The following is a 21,495-nucleotide window of genomic DNA, read 5'->3' on the forward strand; positions in this document are numbered from 1 at the left end:
TTTTTATTTATATTTTTGTTAGTTGGCGTCAACTAGTTTGCCCAGAATTTACATCCTTGCAAAACCCTTTTGGATTGCATAGATTCCTTTCAATTCTCTACCTTGATTGTAAGCAATCCAACCAACGGGGAGGAAGAGGGAGTTCTTTACCTTAATTGCAAGCAATTTAGATAAAAATACTTGAGAGGGAGTTGTGGGTCCCACATCCTCTAAACCGATGGTCGGAATAGCAATTTATCCTTTTTTTTTTTTAATAAATTATAAATATATTTAACTGTTACATGATACAATAGTTAACAAGGTGAAAGGTTCCAACATTAATCTCAAATCAGCAAATATAACACGAGACATAAATAAATAATAAAAATAGGAATCTAGAGCTAATGACTTAACCACATCTATTTCTCATAATAAGAAGTCGCTTGTGAAGTAGTTTTGATTCAAACTGAATATTGCAACTAGAAATTACAGTGAAGTGATGTGTGTTACATTTTTCTGGTCTGGATGGGCTGTCGGAGACTTCTACCACCCATTTCTCATGATCCTTAATTAGGATAAACAAAAACATACAAAGATAGTAATCTAAAATAATAGTTTGCCCATTCAAGAGATCTTACATTTATGTCTTGAATTGGCTACAATGCAAGACAAAAAATTATAAGAAATCTTGATTTTTATGAAGAACATGAAAGTCAAGAGTTGGGAAAGTGAGGGCATAAGAAATAAAAATCAAAGTTTTCACTCGGAGGATTCTTCCATCATGTTATTTAAGATCTTTTTTAGTCAGTCTTCAGCACCAACAACAATGAGTTCAATCAAGCTTCTTAGGTCAACAATTGCAGCAATTTTTATTTTTTTCAAAATTAAAGGACACTTGCACATGTTTTGACAGTTTTGTGTATGCATTAGTTGGAGAGAAATAGACATGGCTCTGCATAATTCAAGCAGTTGAGAAGGTCAAGTCAATGTGTAAATGCCCCTTAACGTAAAGTCAACCATTCAACTCACGAGACTAGAGAGTGCAATAAAATAAGACAAAAAGGTCATACTACTTGCTATACCTACCAATCAAATATATAATAGAAAAATAGAATTAGGGTCTTCCATAAATATTCCAACGTAGGTACACGAGGTCCGAAAAGCCAATAACGGCAGGCACACGAGGTGCGTTATGTTCACACTCATTTCATTAGTGAGTATTTTTATCACAAAAATTTTATGTATATTCACGAAAATATATTTTTTTATGTATTTTATTGATATAATTAATTATATTATTTTTTTATTATAAAATAATTTTTTTAATCAATTATATTAATAAAATATATAAAAATAACTGTATATAATATAACTATTTTTACCACTTCCTTAAAAATCAAATCTTTTTTAGACTTAAGAAATAACTTAAAATTTGTAGATTATACACCGACTTGCAAGTAAAAATATTTCATTTATTAAAGAAGTACAAACAGATTAAATTTGATATTGTGTTATTTTATTAAAAAAATATATTGTCTTCATCTTAAATTCTATTTTCCAATCATATTTTATTGAAGTATCACGTTTTTTAAATATTATATATATTTAAAATATAGATTCATCGAGTCACTTAAAATGCCTCAAATCAATAATGATAAAATTTAATTCAATACAAAATATCCAAAATTGACAAGAAAAGTATATATACTTTCCTTCTATATCCATTTTGCCTTATTATTATTATTTTTTTAAAGTAACTTAGAAGTCAAACATGTATGGTGTAAATCAGCCAAACCAATTAACTAATATGAGAAATAATAATTGCATATGTGAGTATCTAAATGCTGTGTAATCACTATAAAAAAAAGTAAATAAATACAAAACTCATATGAAAAAATAATAATTTTTTAATAGTATATCCTTTTTTTTTTTTAAAAAAAAAAAATCTATTCATCATCCTAATTTTTATTATCCTATAATATGACTTTAGATGATAGGTTTACAAGTGAAATATAATAAATAATCTTCAATCATTTAATACTACATCATAGGATGATGGGAGGACGATGAGAATTAAAATGATGAGTATCATTACTCTTTTTTTAAAGCGACTGCACGACGCTTGCACACTCTACAACTATATGTAACATTACTCAACCAACATATAGCAGCCCCATCTGATCACTGCAGACTAAATATATGACTTCGTAAGGAGGTTATGCATCTGAAAGAAGCCAATGGTTGCCTAAACAAGCTAGACAGGTGTTCACTTCTTTTCCAAGTTAAAAAAGCTTCTCAAAAGAGAGAAGAGAATAGAAAAGGAAAGGAAATGTCTATTTATAAACTCTTATGGACATAAAGGACTAGACAATCCTGAGTGGGAAAGAGCCTTTTATTACACTGCTTTTCACTTCTTTTAGTTATTTGATTATATGAAAAAACATTCCTAACCCACAATGGACCAATCTGGGCATCTCTTATGGTGGGGAAACATATCCTTCCATCAGAACTTCCACATAGGATGAGGTTGAGTGCATGCTGATCGACTAGAACCAAATTGGAAACATGGTTCCAATTCTTTTCCCCACGTTCTTCTGTCACAGTGAAATCTGTATTTTAGGGAAAGGGAGGGAATAGTACTCTTAGATTAGAGGTTGTTCGAATAACATCTTGATGGCAGGAATATATTTGATGATCTGCACATATCATAATAAATCAAAATACCAAAAATTGGAACTTGAACACTAAGTTGGCACAAAACTCTATCAAAGCACTGAATTTTTATTTCTCAGACGAGATTGAAATACTTTAAAGCAACTTCCACATACAAACTGGAAGCTATACGGGTCATTGAATCCAATGAATTCGATCTTTTAAACATCAGCAGAAATTCTTTGCAAAGGATAAATATCCCTGGTTGCTAGAAATTTAAATGTCAATATATTTACACATGCTCAACTCCGAAAGATCCATATTTTATTACATTTTAGTTCTCATGAAGCAATCTCAAAACTCTTCTGATTGACTAAAACCAATTTGAAACGCTGAAGTCCCGTAATTTGCTCAGATGTCTCTCCATGTCTTTTCTGGTCTTGGCCCACTCTTCTCTCTCTATCACAGTGGTAGGATCATCTCTTTCACTCTGCAAGTATACAAGAGAATAAATATCAGGCAATGCAAAACAAAAGGAGAGAGAGAGAGAGAGAGAGAGAGAGAGAGAGAGAGAGGCACCGCATGAATTATTTTAAAGGAGTTCCCTTTATCTCGTATTACAAGCAAGTCACTCTTTCTATCCCTGTTTCTTCCTCCTGGAACCGTAACCTACAAAAGGCATTAACAACTTTTCAAAGTAAATGAACATAATAAGTCACAATAGAAGCCAGAACTATGAATCGAAGGATAGAATGGTTTGGTTGATTACAAAGAAAGGAAGAATTCCTCATGTACTCATTAAGACTAAAACCTGTAGCACAAACAATAGCATGATACAAAAAGATAGAATCATGATAGTCAAGTGAAAAAGGTCAGACCATAATAAATCTCCCTGCCTTCTCTGGGGTACTTTCTTTACGTTTATTTTTTCGTTTTTGTTTTGATAGAAATAAAATGTCTGTAGGCAAAGATGGGGAGAATGTCCTTCAAACTTTGTCATCAGTAACCTAAAGCATTTTGCACCAACAACCTAAGCATCTCCATCTCCAAATTGGAAAAATGGTTCTAAATTACAACTAAACTGCTTAAGCACTGCGATTCATCCAAATCAAAAGTGCTGCCGAAAGAACAACAAAAATAATAATAATAAAATAAAAACTTTATAGGCAAAGAAACATGTAGCGGCTCCACGTCCATGAGCAGAATAACAAGAGTATTCATAATAATTTTAAAACCGATATTCAAAAGCAAAACTCCTCACCAAAACTCTAGCTCTGGTAATTGACTTTGTTTTGGAGTCTAGGATATAAATCTCCTCGAAATCTAGCACAAACTCTGGGTCAGCCAACCTCCGGTTCCTGAAGTGCTTTGTCAAGAAAACCTGGAACAGAAATGCAGCCTGGTGATGCTATCGCTAATAAAAAAGAAGATGCCCAGCCTTTCAATTATTAATATTAATAATTAGGCAATTGACAAAGAATTGGCTATAAAAAATTTTCTAAGTATATGTCTAAGTGGCATGCCATGCCATACTGTTGTTTTCAATTTGGTTTTGAACTAGTTGACACATAGGAAACCCCTAGGGGTTGGCTCAAGTGGTGAAGGCCTTGGTCTTAGTGGTATGCTCCCCCTAGGAAATCCAATTCAGACATTCCTTCATAAGTTGAACAATAGAAAAAAATAATTAAAAAGATATGTTTCCAAATGTTTACTCTTCAACCCAAAAGGTTAAGTTGGTTCATGCTATGAATGAGGCGAAGATTTTCTTATTAAGAATTATAAGGCTGCTTCTTATTCTTTCTTGTAGAGTTCGTTATCAAAAGCTCTACCCTCCCATGGATTGATCCAGGACCTTCCCCTTCAAGAGAGAAATGTATGACTTGGCTACAGAGGTTCATGCTGCTGACATTACATGGGGGCTTTTGAGTCACACAGACAAGGACTACAGAGGGAGGAAAAGTCCTCTGTGATTAACAGCGGCATGCAACCAAATTAGGTTAGGAAATGATTTTTCTTCAACGTCCTCAGAATGAATCTAGTTTATCAGACTACCTGCTAAGCCCTCTGTCACACAGGTGAACAAAAACAGGTGCTCAATTAAAGTAGCTAAGCCACATCTATGCCAGACTAAAGAAAAAATCTCCATGACCATCTCCTGGTAGAACATGTATAACTCCTTTTTCAACCTCTTAGCCATAGTAACTTAAAAAATGGATAAAAACCAAGGTATTACAGTAAATTTCAGGTCCTTCAAGCATCAAAGTTGAAATAAAAGAAAAATATCATGAAATTTCGGAATGGCTAAAAGATGAATGTCAATGTTGGAAAAAGATCAACACATTGATAGTTGGTGTAAATCAATAATGAATGTGTAGCATCACTGCAAGAGGCAAATATGATGCCTACAAATTTGATCTTTGGTAAGCTCTGGTACAGACTAAATATATATTAATATAACTTACTGAGCTTATAACAACTATTAATGCTGAAATCTGCAGGAGCACTGCTCATATGAAAGTGAGATTCCATTGATCAGTTATAAAGGGAAATTTATTAAGCAATAGTTTACAGTTAACTGCAACTAGATAGCATACAACACATAATGTATCAATAGTTCACTCATACCTTCTAATTTATAAAGCAATAGTTTACAGTTCACTGGAAATACATGATATAAAACATATAATGCAGCAATAGTTCGCTCATACCTTCTGGATCTCCCTCTCAGATTTATATAATGGATCTCGAGGTGCATCAATGGGCGGTTCTGTGACATTGTAGCACCCATAATCACTTTTTGCACAGCGAATGTACTGTAATTTTGACATAAAGTGGAAAGAACATCCATTAATATAACACGTTAAATGAATTACAGGATACATTTAATTCAGCAGAAACATGACCTGAAGCAATGAAATAAACAAGTTTTTGGCAATGTGCTTCAGCAGAGTAGTTCTCTCTTAGAAGAGCTACAGGGTCTGGAGGGTGAGGAGGAAAGAACTCTTTCTAAATCCGAGAGAATTCACAAAAGTCAAGTAGTTACTGAACTTGAAAGAGTATCTTTGATGGAGGAGATTTCCTGGTGACAAAAATCAAGGGTGCTTTAGCTCAAGGAGGGAGACAAGTGTACGAAACTCTTCCATAGGGTGGCGAATTCTCACAAGAGGAACAATGCTATTGACATGCTAATGGTAGATGGGGCAGATTCCTCGGATCAGCTGGTCATCAAGAACCACATCACTCAGTATTATCAACATCTCTTATCATAAAAGTACACCTGGTGACCAAAAGTGAATGGTTTAACTTTTCCAGCATTAGATCAACAGTGTGCAGAATGGTTAAAGAGGCCGTTTGTAGGAGAGGAATTGTGCAAAGTAATCCATGGCATGGCTGGAGACAAGGCTCTAGGCCCAGATGGTTTTAACCTGGGTTTCTACGAAGTTTGTTGGGAAGTGATCAAGGAAAATCTTCTGTAGGCCTTTCAAGAGTTTCACACTAATGCTAGATTTGAAAGAAGTCTTAATGCTACATTCCTCGCACTCATTCCCAAAAAAATGGGGTTCGCAGACATTAGAGACTATCGCCCCATTAGCCTTGTAAATGGGGTATATAAGATTATTTCCAAAGTGCTAGCGAATAGATTGAGCTCGACAGTGGAAAAGCTAATATCAAATCCGCAAAATGCATTTGTCAAAGGTAAACAAATCCTAGATTTAGTCTTGATTGCTAATGAAGTTTTGGGCGGACAACTCAAATCTAGAGAACCAGGGTTACTTTGCAAATTAGACATGGAGAAAGCTTATGATCATGTCAACTGGGAGTTCTTACTTTATTTGCTTGCAAGATGTGACTTTGGGGAGAAATGGCAAAAATGGGTCGAATTTTGCATCTCTACAATTCGATTCTCTATCTTGATAAATGGCTCACCGGTGGGATTCTTCAACTCCTCCTGTGGCTTGAGATAGGGGGACCCGCTCTCTCCCTTACTTTTTCTATTTGTCATGGAAGCTCTCAGCAAGATAATTGTGGACCTTGTGGAAGGTGGGTTACTCTTTGGTTTCTCGGTGGGAAATGATGACCTTGACATTTGTCACCAGCTATTTGCTAACAACACTTTGATTTTCTATTGTGCACATCTCGGGCACATTCAATCCTTGCGGGCTCTACTTCTTTGTTTTGAAGTTGTTTCGGGATTGAGTGCAACACCCTAATGGAAGGCCCAAACCACATGGTCTATTTTTCAAAAGGACTAGTCAATGATACAATTAAAGCCCCATTGTAAACTTATAAAAAATAAGAACTTCTCATTCATAAGCAATGTGGGATTCCATTCACCACCTACATTTATCCTCATCATATGGGGTATCACATTGAGAGTTAATCTTTCAAAGTTGAATTAGTGCCAGTGGGAGTAGTTCCTGAAGAGGAGAATTTAGCTGCTCTCTTGGGGTGCAAGGTATCATCTCTACCTTTGAAGTATCTTGGCTTATCTTGGGTGCTCCCTTCAAATCCGAGAGAATTTGGCATGGTGTGGTTGAAAAGGTGGAACGCATATTGGCTTTTTGGAAGAGGTTGTATTTGTCGAAAGTTGGTAGGTTGACTTTAATTAAAAGTACTCTTTCTAACTTACCCACCTATTTCATGTCATTGTTCTTGCTCCCTACAAAGGTTGCCAACCATATTGAGAAGTTACAAAGAGACTTCTTGTGGAGTGGATTGGGAGAAGAGTTCAAATTTCATTTGGTTAATTGGTCAACGGTTTGTACTCCATTTTCTGGGGGTGGATTGGGGATTCGCCACTTGACAAAATTTAATCAAGCCCTACTGGGTAAATGGTTGTGGAGGTATCAACATGAAAGATGGGCCCCATGGAAGTTAGGTATAGATTCACAGTTTGGGGAGACTTGGGGAGGATGGTGCTCTCATGAGGTACATAGCCCATATGGGATGGGTTTGTGGAAAGTAATTAGGAGACATTGGGAGATCTTTCGAGGACATGAACATATTGTGGTGGGTGACGGTTCTCGTGTTAGATTTTTGTACGACAAATGGTGTGGTGAAAAAAGTCTCCAAGACACCTTCTTGGCCATTTTTGAGCTTGCATGAGGAAAGGATGCAGTGATAGCTGACCTATTGGTCATTTGCAGCAGCTCCCCTTAGTGGAATATTGAGTTCACTAGGGCAACCCAAGATTGGGAGTTGGACACTTTTGCAGAGTTTTATGTGACATTATATTCTATAAACATGACCAAGGGTACAGCCGATAAGATGAACTGGAGCCCATCCAGGAAAGGTAAATTCACTATTAGATCATTTTACCAAGTTCTAACGAGTCCTGAAATGACTGTGTTCCCATGGAAGAGTATATGGCAAACAAAAGCTCTTTCAAAAGTAGTTTTCTTCGTATAACGTCATTGGACAAGATTCTTACCACTAGTACTTTAAGGAAACGAAGGGATATGATGTTAGACTGGTGATGTATGTGTAAGAAGAATGATGAATCAATAGATCATTTGCTTTTACGTTTCGAGGTGGCTAGGACCATGTGGGATGATTTTTTCATGAGAATGGCATTGTCATGGGTCATGCCTCATAAATTGGTGGATTTCCTTGCAAGCTGGAGAGGCCTTCATGGTAACTCACAAGTGGCAGCCATCTAGAGAATAGTTTTCTATATGTATGTGTTGGTGCATCTAGCAGGAGCGAAATGCTAGGAGCTTTGAAGATAGTGAGAGAACAACGGATGAGCTTAAAGTTTTATTTTTTAAATCATTGATCTTATGGGCAAGGACCATTGTTTGTAACGAACTAAATGTCCATGACTTTCTCCTTTCGATTGTAAACTATACCTAGGGGCTTCTCATGTATATTCCCCCTATACTTGGGTTGTACCTATTTCTATGAATAAAACTTATTGATTACCTATCAGGAAATAAAATAAAATAAAAATTACATGATACATTGTATGGTTTAATGGCTTCAACCCACAGTTTACCTTATCAGAAGAGTGTATATGGAACACATTGGTGATTAATCAATCTAACCACATACACTATATGAAATACATTAAGTATGCCATTATATATAGAAAATAAGTATATACAATTGAATGTGTATTGCTTTATAAGTAATTTAAACTTTATTCAGATGAAAGAGGTGTCACCCGGTTCACGGAAATATACTAGAGATCTACCTAAATAGAAAAGGGAGAAAGTGCTATAAATTCTTGAAAATTAGAGGTATAAAAGTAGCACAATTTGGGTCACAATCCAATGAAAAAGGGTATTGAGAACAAGGAAGGCGTCAATTTCTCGCAATCCAATTGAATGTGTATTGCTCCACAAAGTAATAACCAATCAAAGTACCTTCTGAGGCATCGGAGCAAGAACCCTGGGAATCGCATAAACATCGGTATCCGGAGGAGTAACATACATCTACAGTCCAAAAGAAAGAAAAATGAAATCAATAACTAAATAAACAAAACATGACCCAAAATAGAAAATTGACAGTAATTTACATTCAACCCAACAAAGAAACAAATTAGTAACCCACAAACCCAACACTAACCTCCCTGAAATCATAGACATCGTTATCTGGGTCCGGAGGCTTCCTTATGAAGAAATCGCAGTCAAGCAAACTAATCTTGTGGAACTCATCCTCGTTAATCCTGTAATCCACGACCGTCTCGAAGTCCCATCCCTGTGTCGAAACGAAGCTCTTGCTCTGCACAGAGTCGATGTCGTCGTCCCCGGCGGCAACCGTCGAGGAAGCAGCGAGTGGGTCGTACTCGATGTCGAAGTCCTTCTTGTTATCGACCTCCTCAAGCTCCTCCTCGTCCATGTCATAGTCGTCGGGGCCGGCGCCGTCGGCATCGTCGTCGTCGGCGCGAACTAGGAATGGGTTTCTACGGGGTGGGGCGAGAGGGTAAGCGTTAGTGCCCCGTTTGAGCGTCAGAGGGGGGAGGAAGGAGAGCTGTGGAGGCGGGGAGTGGAATAGGAGGGAGCAGCGTGTGGTGGTGAAGGCGGAGAAATGGAGCGGTGAGGGGAGAGGAGTGGTGGTGGTCATGATGGGCATGGGGTTTTGGATTAGGGGGTTTAAGGCTTTGGAGGGAACCAAGTTAAAAAGAGTGGATGGAGCAAGGGAAACTGTGAAAGTACTAGTAACAAGACTTTTGTTTCGGATACCGTTAGCAGTTTTAAAAAAGTATTTAAATAGTATTAAAAGAAATTTAATAGAAAAATTAAATTATTTAAGTATTATATATTAAATAATATATTTTTATCTCAAATAAATTAAAAATAAGAAAAAATCAAACGTAACTTTTTGTTTAATGCGTAATGTAGTTTCATTTTAAAAAAAATTATTAATGGATGAAAATAACTATATAATTTTTAAATAATTATAATTTTTAAACTTTTAAAGATAATGTTATAATTTTTACAAAATCAAATGATATTTTTATGTTATTTCTATTTCATAAAACACTTTTTCAATTTATTTCAAGCAAATATAACATATTTGAAAGTGTTTTAATCATTAAGTTATCTAATAGTAAATAAGTTTTTAATAATATAACTTATTAATTAAGCTATAAATTATAAGTACTAAAATTATAAGTTATATTTTCTACCGTAATCTTAAATATGCACTAAATGAAAGAGTAATACTATATAGGATGTGTAAGTTTCACACATGTTTTTTGAAAAAAAATATAATTATCACTAAAATAATAATTTATAAATATGAATATCATATTTATTTATTTTTTTTAAAAGGAATACATGAAATTTACATATTTTAAAATTGTAAATATAGAAAATGAAGAACACAAACTTTTTTTATAATTTTTTTTACTACTCTTTATAATCTTCATTTAATTTGGAGTAATTAAGAATTATTAAAAAAAAAAGTTATTTTTTTATCAACATTCAACAAAAGACTTCTATTTGGTGAGAGTGGAATTATATTGTAATTTATCCTAAATCTGGCCCATAATAAATAAAAGGATTTATTCCTAAATTTTTATTTTATTGTACGAACTCGAACTTATTGAAGAGTTAATTAGTTTTAATCAAATATATTATTTATGTTATAACTTATAATTTATTTAAAAAGTTTATATTAACGATAGTTTTTTGTAAATATTTTTACGATAGTTTATATATATATATATATATATATATATATATATATGTGTCAATGATTATATTAATAATATATATAACTTAATACGCTAATCAAATGAGTGACAAATAATTTTATAAAGGCTAATATTTTTATTTTTCTATTAGGTGTGATATCAACTATTATTTTCATTTCCTATTTATTTATTCTTTGTGTTGAGGCTTTCAGCTCACTGTTATATAAAGCTATAAGTGATGGTCAGTTAACTAATATTCCAATTGCCAGAATAGTTCTAAGGATGAGCCACTTGTTCTTTGATTGCCAGAATAGTTCTAAGGATGAGCCACTTGTTCTTTGATGATGATTATATGTTATTTTGTAAGGTAACATGTATGAATGGGCTAGACTAAACCAACTACTGGGTCTCTATGAAGAAGCTTCTGGACAGTAGTTAAATAGGGATAAAACTACTCTATGTTTTAGCAAAAACACGAACTCCCCCCCTCTAGCTTATCTAAAGGAGATTACTGGTTTCAAGACAGCAAGCAATATTGACAGGTATTTGGGCCTCCCTTCATTGATAAGCAAAGGAAAGAGATTGACTTTTCAGCATATTGTGGATAGAGTAAAAACGAAGTTGGAGGATTGGAAGACAAAATTCTTGTCTTTGGCTGGAAAAGAAATTTTAATTAAACCAGTATTACAGTCTATACCAACTTATTGTATGAGTGTATTTCTAATGTCAAAAGCTCTTTGCAAAGAATTAAACTCTTTAATCTCTAACTTCTAGTAGGATCATCTTAATAATGGTTCCAAAATTCATTGGAAGAATTGGAATTCTTTGTGTTTGGATAAAAAAAAGTGGTGGATTGGGCTTCAGAGTTGGTGTCTTTTAACAAAGCTTTGTTGGCTAAACAAGCTTGGTAGCTTTTAAAATCACCTAACTCTTTAGCTGGCTAGATATGCAGAGTCAATTATTTTTCTCACATTGTAATTACAGAAGCTATTTTGGGTCCTCGATCCTCTTTCTTGTGGAGAAGTGTATGGCATGGTGTTCAATTGCTAAAGGAATGTATTCTTTGGAGAGTTGGTGATGGTACACAGGTTTCCATCTAGCATGATAAGTGGCTTCCTAATACTTGCTTTCATAAAGTGCAGTCTGAAGTCAATATTCTGCCTGCTGATGCAAGGGTTGCAGACCTTATTGATACACGAGTGTTGGTGGAAACAAGACATTTTAGTGAGCATTTTTAATAGAGATGACCTGTCTCAAATAATGGCAATCTCTGTAAAACCTAGAGGGAGTTCTGATAAGCTTGTGTGGTGTGGTACATCAAGTGGAAGATTTACTGTTAAGAGTGCCTATCATCCATGCATGCAGATTCAGAATCAATAGAAAGGGGAATCCTCAAGAACCAATGAATGGCACCATATATGGCAGAAACTTTGGCACTTACCTATATCTCCTAGTGTTAAGGTTTTTCTTTGGCATGCCTGTATTGATGCCCTCCCTACAAAGTTGATATTCTTCCAATGAAAATTAATTGCATATTCTTTATGTCCAGTTTGCCTAACAAAAGTGGAGATTATTGGTCATGTTCTATGGGATTGTCCTGCTGCTCAGAATGTTTGGTTGCTTGGAGATCGACTGCTACAAAAGGCCTCTATTGTTACTACAAATTTTGCATCTATTTTTTCCCAAATGTTCACCAGGTTATCTGCACAAGACCTGATTTTATTCACCTATTTGGCCCAATCAATATGGCTCAGAAGGAATGCTTTTATTTTTTATGATTATTTCCAACATCCTGCAATTCTTTACCAGACAACACTAAGAGCAAGCAAAGACCATGCAAAGGCAATGGAGAGCTTAAAAGGACCATATGTAGATCCACAAACTAGTACTCCCAGATGGGAGTTACGTCCTGAGCAATGGGTTAAGTGCAACTGAGATTTGTATGTTAGAGATGATGTTAACAAAATTGGTGTTGGGGTGGTCGTTAGGGATAACCATGGATCAGTACTAGCCTTCATAATGAAACGACTTGACTACTGTGTTAATCCTACTACTGCTGAAGCTCAAGGCCTATAGGAAGCAGCTCGTTTCTATAAGGATCTTGGTTTGCAAAGGGTTCTCTTTGAAGGTGATTTTGTCAATGTAGTTCAAGTTATTTCTCAAAGGGAGTCCTCTGCTGCAACTTTCAGTTGCCTTATTTTTAAAGTTAAGCTTTTGTTTTCTAAATTTGAGTGGAAAATTAGGCATGTCAAATGCGAAGCAAATGGGGTGGCACATACTCTTGCTACAGAGATTGCATCTCATAATACTGAACTTATAAATATTGTTTCTACCCCTTCATGTATCTCTACTCTTATATTGGCTAAATGCCAACATTGTTGATCTGAATGAATATGTTTATATTTAAAAAAAAAAAAAAAACTATTATTTTCATTTAAATAGTTTAAAATAGCTCTCGTTTTGTTAAGGGCCACCAAAGCATATAGCTTTGTTCCAATTGGCCTTATTGGCACTTAACAAAAGCTACGTGAGTTTGTATAATAAAGGTTTGTATTTTTAGAGGAATATTTGATAAAAAAAAGTTATAAAAATTAGAGATGATAATATATGACACGATCAGTGAAACTAATACTAATATGACACGAAATCAGTTTGATGTTAACAGGTTCTAGTCAAAACGGATTGACTCTTGAAAACCCAATTTATAAACGGATCTATAACGAGTTAATCCGATTAACTAGAAATCAACTCGTTTTGACTTGTTAGATTTTATTTTGAAATTTCAATTTTATTATTATTGAATTAATATTAGTATTTTTCAGTATATTTATTTTTTATTGTTGCGATTGTAATTCTGGACCTATGTTCATATTTATTATTGTGGGTTTGTAATATTGGTTTTATTGTAATAAAAAATACTAATATTTTTTGTTAGTATGTAGCCTTATTTTTTTAAGATATTGTGACTACTAATAAATATAAAATTTAACTTTTTATATGAAATTATGTTAATATGTCAAAAACTCAAATGGGTTATGCGTGTTAGTTCAACTCATTTACATAAAATAGGTTTAAATGAGTTGCGTCATATTAATCTATTTATAATTAATTATTAAATGAGTCAAAACAGATTATACGACACTACATGACCCATTGTTTAAATGGATTGTGTTGTAGTTTAAAAGTCTGATGTATTTAGTTTAACTGGTCGGATTAGGGTTAACTTATATAATTGAATGTTTATAACTTGACACGAATACAACTCGAAAACATGAATTTTCATCCCTAATAAAAATGTACTTGATCACATAATTGATTTTTTTAGTTGTAAAGTAAATATGATAATATTCAACCACATCATTTTTATAATGTTTTTGTAGAAAAAAAATCTTTGACACACCTACAATTAGATTTAGCTCACATGAGGGAATAATTCTATTTTAAACAAAGAAAAATAATAAACTTATAACTCTATTTCAATTAAAGTGAGTATATAAAACTGAAACTATTTTGAATAAAGTTGCACATTTATGTTGATTGATAGTAAAATATTTGGAGGTTTATCATCACTTTTAATGAACACATCAAATTTCTATTGTTTAAAACTTTTACAACTGGATTTTATGTGAAAAAGATCTTTTAAATTATCGGTAGATGAGAGAGTGATAGGTGAGATGAGTCATAAATGAGCAAACTGTTCCTATGTCACTCTTTCACCTACTTAAATCCTTAAATTAGGACAAAAAACAAATTATTATTATTATTTTAAAAAAAATACTTGCTAGAGGCTTAGAGTATGTTTGGAGTCTTTGGACAATCGGAACAAAATTATGAGTGTATTTGGTACAACAAGTCTATATGGTATCCAAACATGGAACATATCTAAGTGTATCCCAGTGTATTTCTATTTATCTCAGTTTTGTTATAGAACAAGACCGCACTAACAGAACCTAGAGGAAAAAGAATTTAGATGAAGGCAATTTCACGACATGTGACCTTCCCCAGCAGATACTTAATTTTGTTTTTCTCCCCGTATGCCTCCCTTCACCCCTCCATTCCCATTGCAGTCCACATTACCCGACAATGACAACTAACCAAATGCTTGACTTCGCAGTGCAAAATCCCATACAGAGCAGCCATGTGGTGGTTGGGAAGCCTGTCAATTCTGCAAACAATACACTGCCGCGCATCACTACCAACACTATTGCTTTCGCCTAGGTAACACCACAAAAAACATGTAGGGGTGGGCTTCGACTCTGACTAAGTTAGATTCCTCAACTCCCAACTCCGATTCCAATAACAGTTGGAGTAAAAAAACAACTCCAATTCCGACTTCGAGAGAGAGCTAACTTTGATTCCACTTCGCTTTGCTCAATATCAAAATGGAGTCAAAGTTTCCAATCGAGTTGGGTTGTTTCTTTCCCAACATCCAAATAAATTTTTTATGAGAAATTGAGATGACTTTGTTCGTATTTACACCCCTCTCACCCCATGCCTAGACAACAAAAAGAGCAAAAATCAGGATAACGATTGACGAATACAAGAATGAGAGACTTAAAGAAGGAGAGAGGATGTGAGGCTAAGAGAGAGAAGTTAGAACAAAGAAGTAGAGGAAGAAAGAAGACAAAGCGGATGAGGATTGAGGAGAACAAAATGTATAAGGTTAGCTAAAAAGAGATACATGAATATATAGGAGGAGGAAACAATATCGATTTAAGATTTTCTCAACAAAATGGATAAAATAAGAAGTTGAATGAATTCGGTCTTATGGGGGGGGGGGGTTGATATGTTTACAAAACACTATCCCAACTGTTAGGTACTCAGCCTTCTATCACTTAGATTAGAATATAAAATTTATTAAGTATAATTATAAAAGTCAAAGACGATAGTTTAGAATCTTCTTCAAGAACTCTGATTATTTTCACCCTCTGAATCTTATTCTGAACTTCAATTTGTCTAACTTTGTCAAAGTCAAACATAGTCAAAGTTATGGAATTTTTACATAGCCCTTATTAGCAACTAAATTAATGAAAGATGAATTTATTGAAAATTCAAGGAGCCAATAATCTCCATAGTCACACGAAAGTGAAATTGGGTTAAAAGTTGGTTTACATTCAACATTTGATTACAATAAATAGATCATAACCGGATAACTCATTCCCTAAATACATGGACTCGTGCCCACTAGCAGACACTAACCCACTACTTACAAACAACCCAAGATCCATTAAATCGTAAACTGAAGACCCAATTGTAATAAACAACATTAAAGTACTAAACTACCATTACAAAACAAAGAAATTCCCTATCTGACGTGGCCCTAAAAAAAACCTCCCATATTTTAACCTATCATTACATAGCCCTCCTATTCAAAGGACCTTGTCCACAAGATCTAACTTCCACCGTAACTCTTCCATATCCACCCATGTTGCATCATCTTCCGTCACACCTTTCCATTGTACTCGTAACTCTACCCTGCTATGTTCCATTTTTTCTTCATATGTCTTGTTATTATCTTTTTGGGTTCGGGGCTTAGGGTTCCATCTTCCATGATAGCTGGTAAATTAGAGATCAAGACTATGTGACTTGTAATCTTCTTTTTTAGGCTAACTACATGAAACACGAGATAGATCTTAAAGGTTTTTGTAGATCAAGCTTGTATACAACCTTTCCAATCCTTTATATGATTTGGAAGGGTCCATGTTATTTCGGAGAGAGCTTACAATTTATTCTCAACACCACTGTCATCTATCTATAGGGTCGTAACCCCATATAGACCCACTCCCCGATGTTGAACTCTCTTTTTGATCTCTTCTTATCTGTGTATTGTTTCATCTTTACTTGAACTTCTTGCAGGTTTTCACGAACCAGAATCAGGATGAAGTCCCGACTCTTCATTTCTTCCTCCACTGCTTCTACGGTGGTAGATCATGGGTTATAAGGGAGGAGACGTGGTGGGAGCTGGCCATACACGACTTCAAGGGGGCTAAGTCCAGTAGATGCATGCATAAAAGTATTTTATGACCATTCTGACAAAGGATTGATAGTAGCCACCTAACCCAATCCTTTGGCCTGTCATTGGAAAAACATCGAAGGTAACATTCTAACCATTTATTCATCACCTCAGTTTGCCCATCCATTTGTGGATGGTAAGCTGAGCTCAATGACAAATTCGTGCCACTTAAACGGAATATCTCCTTCAAAAAAATGACTAGTAAGTATTGCATCTCGATCATTGACTATGCTTTGTGGTAAGCCATGGAGCTTAAAAACATAATCCATGAATACTTGAGCCACTCCAGCAGTTGTGTATGGATGGGCCAATGGTAATAAGTGGCTGTATTTTACTAGATATGTTGACTATAACCATGATTACACTGTATCCTTTAGATAGAGGCAACCCCTCTATGAAGTCCAAGCTACTATCAACCCATGTTTTGCTTGGAATTGATAAGGGCTGTAACAATCCTGCAGGCTTGAGATTTTCAATTTTGTTTCTTTGACATACATCTCATTCTCTCGTGAATTTTCTTACATTCTGTCCCATTACAGGCCAGAAAAACTCCTTAATTCTTGAATATGTTTTCAGTGTACCTGTGTGTCCCCCAAGTGGACTATTATGGAATCGTTGAAGGATTTGCTTTTGGTGGTGCTCTAGGGTTCCCAAGTGTAATTTGCCTTTATAGAATAGCAAGTTCTCACATGAGTGGTACTTGGGGATCAAGATCACCTGGATGGTAGCGGCTGAGAAGCTGTTGCAACTGGGGGTCATGATCATATGTTTGCTGGAGTCCGTCCAACTAAGTGGCTTTTACTGCACTAATAGCCTTGGCTTCCATGTTAGGGACTATCATTTGAGTTACCTCTGAATCTTCAATTTCTGTGTATAATCAAGAAAATACATCAGTTGCTGTGTTTTCTCTTCCACTTCTATACTCTATTGTGAAATCAAACTCCGATAATCTTGAGATCCATTTTTGTTGGAAGGGAGTCCTCACCCTCTATTCTAGCACATGTTTAAGGGCCTGCTGGTTTGTTCTTACTTTAAATTAATGTCTTAACAAATAATGTCTCCACTTTCTAATAGCCAATATTAAAGTAAGTAATTCTTTTCCACAAGAGGACAGAAACAAATTCTTTCCCTTAATTGCCTGACAAAGATAGGCCAATGGCCTTCCCTCCTATATTAACATAGCTCCCAATCCATTTCCCGATGTATCACACTTCACCACAAATACCATAGAAAAATAAGGTAATCCCAACACAAGGAGTGTAACCATAGCAACCTTGAGTGTTGTAAATACCTGACTTTCTTCTTATGTCTAGAGAAATGAGTTTTTCTTAAGGATGGCAGTGAGTAGTGTTGTAATACTCACATATCATTTCACAAACTTCCTGTAGTACCTTGTAAGTTCTAAAAAACCCCTTAAAACCTTATGAGTTTTAGGAGCTGGCCACTCAATTATAGTTGAAATCATCATGGGATCAGCTTTAACTTCTTCCTTAGAGATGATATGGCCAAGGTATTCCACCTCTCAGCAGCCAAATACACACTTTATAGTCTTAGTATATAACTGATGATGCTGTAATACTGTCAGAACAACTCCCAAATGACTCGCGTGATCTCCCATTGTTTTGCTATAAATAAGAATGTTAGAAAAAAATACAAACACAAACTTTCGCAGATATGACCCGAAAATCTCAATCAACCCTTGAAAGGTTGATGGTGCATTAGTAGGCCCAAAGGGCATTACTAGAAATTCATAATGCTCCTCATGAGTATGGAAGACAATTTTGGGTACATCCTCAGGCCTCATCCTTATATGATGATAACCCAATCGCAAGTTAAACTTAGAAAATAACTTAGCACCATATAATTCATCTAAGAATTCTTCTATGTTAGAGACAAGGTAGTTATCTTTGGTGGGTACCTGTATGGCCTTACACAGGTGGGTTTGGCTGCCTCTTGAAACTGGATATGGTGGTCATGACTCCTGATTGTGGAAGTCTAGTTGGTTTAGCAAATATTGCCTGGAAGATGTCCAGGACAACATGTATGGTAGGGTCAACTAGCACATTCCCCTTAGAAGTGATTGCCTAAGCTAACTGTAGCCATATTCCTTTACCCTCCACTAGAGTCGCCTTACTAATTTTTTTATCTTTCTCGAATGAATTCTCGAGTGGTTTCAAACCTTGTAACCATAATTACTTCCTATTGATAGAGAATCTCATGCTAAGATCTGCAAAATTCAACTAAATAGTACTCAAGCTTCTTAACAAGTGGCTTGTCTCCACTGGTAGTTTAGCCGTTCTTTTTATATCTATAAAACTATGGATACTTCCAGTATCAACTAGAACAATAATTATGTGCAGATTAAGTTTCTTTAATAACCTCATAGTGTTGGGTGAAGGTGCTCCTACTATAGCATGCAGAGATATGCCTAGCAACTTAGCTTGTTGAACTGTTGTGGATATTTTTGGATCTGGTTGGTGAGTGGACTCCTCTCCTTCATCCTCTTCCTCATCTTCTAACTCCATTCCTTTCAGTAAATAAAGTTTTGGTTAACTGCATCTGTGTCCTAGTTGGTACTTTTCATCACAATAATAACAGAGTCCTTTGTCTCTTCTTTCTTGCATTTGGTTAGGGGTGATACGTTTAATGGGGTTAGGGTTTCTTCTAGTTGGGACAACTTGAGGTTTTGGGTTGGTTATAGGGTTGGAAGTCTGAGTATGGGGTTTGGGCGAGGTAGTCTCAAGGTAGAGGGCTTGGTAGAGGTTGGGTAGGGAGTGGGTAGGTGCACGATAGCTATGATTTCTACTCCAAACTTCCTCTTCTTGCAATCGGTCAAAAGTAGTAGAGAGGGTAGTGAGCTTAAGCATGGTGACTATAATTCTTAACTCATCTCATAGTCCACTTAGGAAAGTGCTAATACGAAATTCTTCACTAACCCCATTGATTTTGTTGGACAGGATCTCAAATTAGGGTCTGGTACTCCTCCACACTTCTTGTTTGCCAAAGGTTTGTGAATGCTCCCATTGGATCTTCATAAGCTGAAGGTCCAAACAGAATGCGAAGGGCCACCAGGAAGTCTTCCCGGGTTGGACTCTATCAACCAACTGTACCAAGATAAGGCCTTCCCTTCCATTTGGAAGGAAGTGATATGAAACTTGTGATTCTCTGGTGTTTGGTAGTAGGTGAAAAACTGATGTGCTTTCAAGATATACTCATTGGGGTCTCCACCATCAAATAGAGGAAAATTAAAAAGAATTGTTCTTGCCTAGATTCCAGCTTGTCCATCAAAGAGAGGATTTGTATTTAAGTACTTCATGTGGGTGTTCCCCGACAATCATTCCCCAAAATTAGCTTTGGTTGATTGTTGCACCAAGTTATCATATTTAGATGCTAAGTTACTGATTTGCTGTAAAACATTCTCCATTAATGCATGTTGTCTATCTTGTTCCTCCTTAAGGAGGAAGTCTCCCCTTGTAATGATTCCAACGCCTCAACTAATTGAGCATTCCGAATCCCCTCCACCATGTAGCAGAAGCCTGGCTTTGATACTAACTTGTTAGCAACTAAATTAATGAAAGATGAATTTACTGGCAACTCAAGAAGCAAGTGGCCTCCATAGTCACACAAAAGTGAAATTGGGCTAAAAGTTGGATTTCATTCAACATTCAATTACAATAAATAGACCATAACTGGATAGCTCACTCCCTAAATAGGACTCGTGTAGACCCACTAACAGACGCTAACCCACTACTTGCAAACAACCCAATACCCATTCAGTTGTAAACCGAAGATCCAACTGAAATAAAATATTAAAGTACTAAACCATCCTTACAAAATAAAGAAATTCCCTATTTGACGTAGCCCTAGAAAATTAGAAATGACCTCCCATATTACCTAGGTTCATTACAACCCTAAAAACACGAAATTAGAGAGTGTGTGTGTATGAGAGAGAGTTTCACGGTGCAACGGTTCTATAGTGCATCTATGGTGCATCAACAACCAATTGAGATACAGAGGATGCAACCCACGTGGTGGTTGACACTTTTTGTGCCAGTTTGAGGTTCTCCCAATGCTCTCTTATGAGTATAATGTTTGCTCTATTTTTTGTATACAAAATAGAGGATTTTGTGAGGTTGCAATGAAGGGGAGAGACTTGACCATATGGGCTGGGTTACAATCAAGGCAGTTTTTTGGTTATTTTTGTGGTGTAAAAGCAGAGACTTGTTCATGTATTAGGTAAGGCGTGTTTCGCAAATGGTTGGCCACTATGTTTGACATGCTTCAATGTGCAACGTTAGTGGTTTTGTTTAGGAAGAACTTGGTGCTATTATGTGGTGCTATTATGTGATGGTTGGTGACGAGAGGGGTTGGTTTTTCACTCGTGACATGCGTGAAAGGCCATTTAGTCGTGAATTTTTCACACGGTGGACGCAAACTATGATTGTTTAGGCGTGAAGCAATGGCTCACGATGGTATTTGTGTGGTTGATAAGAGCTACCTTTCAATTGAGAAAACCAATACGACAGAGGGACACATTTTCCATTTAAATATGTTTGGGGATTTCTCATTTAATAAATATCTTAATCAGTAATTAAAAAAAATACTAATTATTAATGAGACCTATCATGACTTCAATCTTTATAAAAAGTTAAAATCATCTATTTTATTTATACATCTAAATATATTTTACAATGAAATCCACACGTTTTTT

At 35.5% G+C, this 21,495-nt stretch overlaps 1 protein-coding gene across 1 annotated transcript; it reads right to left on the bottom strand.

The window, feature by feature from the left end:
* Positions 1-2,742: 2,742 nt before the first annotated feature.
* LOC122299915 (PLASTID TRANSCRIPTIONALLY ACTIVE protein 6, chloroplastic) lies at positions 2,743-9,790 on the bottom strand. Its single transcript, XM_043110398.1, has 6 exons — positions 9,199-9,790; positions 8,997-9,065; positions 5,340-5,444; positions 3,893-4,012; positions 3,211-3,300; positions 2,743-3,121 (listed from the first exon to the last, which is right to left on the bottom strand). Exons 1-6 carry the CDS (start codon positions 9,703-9,705, stop codon positions 3,005-3,007), a joined length of 1,008 nt encoding a protein of 335 aa, XP_042966332.1. The 5' UTR covers positions 9,706-9,790; the 3' UTR covers positions 2,743-3,004.
* Between the last annotated feature and the right edge of the window lie 11,705 nt (positions 9,791-21,495).

This window comes from Carya illinoinensis, chromosome 16, assembly GCF_018687715.1.
Source record: "Carya illinoinensis cultivar Pawnee chromosome 16, C.illinoinensisPawnee_v1, whole genome shotgun sequence".
Classification (NCBI taxonomy): domain Eukaryota; kingdom Viridiplantae; phylum Streptophyta; class Magnoliopsida; order Fagales; family Juglandaceae; genus Carya; species Carya illinoinensis.

Bases quoted from the DNA above. Each gene is read 5' to 3' on its own strand.
- LOC122299915 (XM_043110398.1), bottom strand. From the start codon at position 9,705: ATGCCCATCATGACCACCACCACTCCTCTCCCCTCACCGCTCCATTTC. The intron at 4,013-5,339 runs GTATGAGCGAAC...TTTCTGTTCCAG, and splicing joins CTGAGAGGGAGATCCAGAAG to GTTTTCTTGACAAAGCACTT. The intron at 3,122-3,210 runs GTGCCTCTCTCT...GTATACTTGCAG, and splicing joins CCTTTAAAATAATTCATGCG to AGTGAAAGAGATGATCCTAC.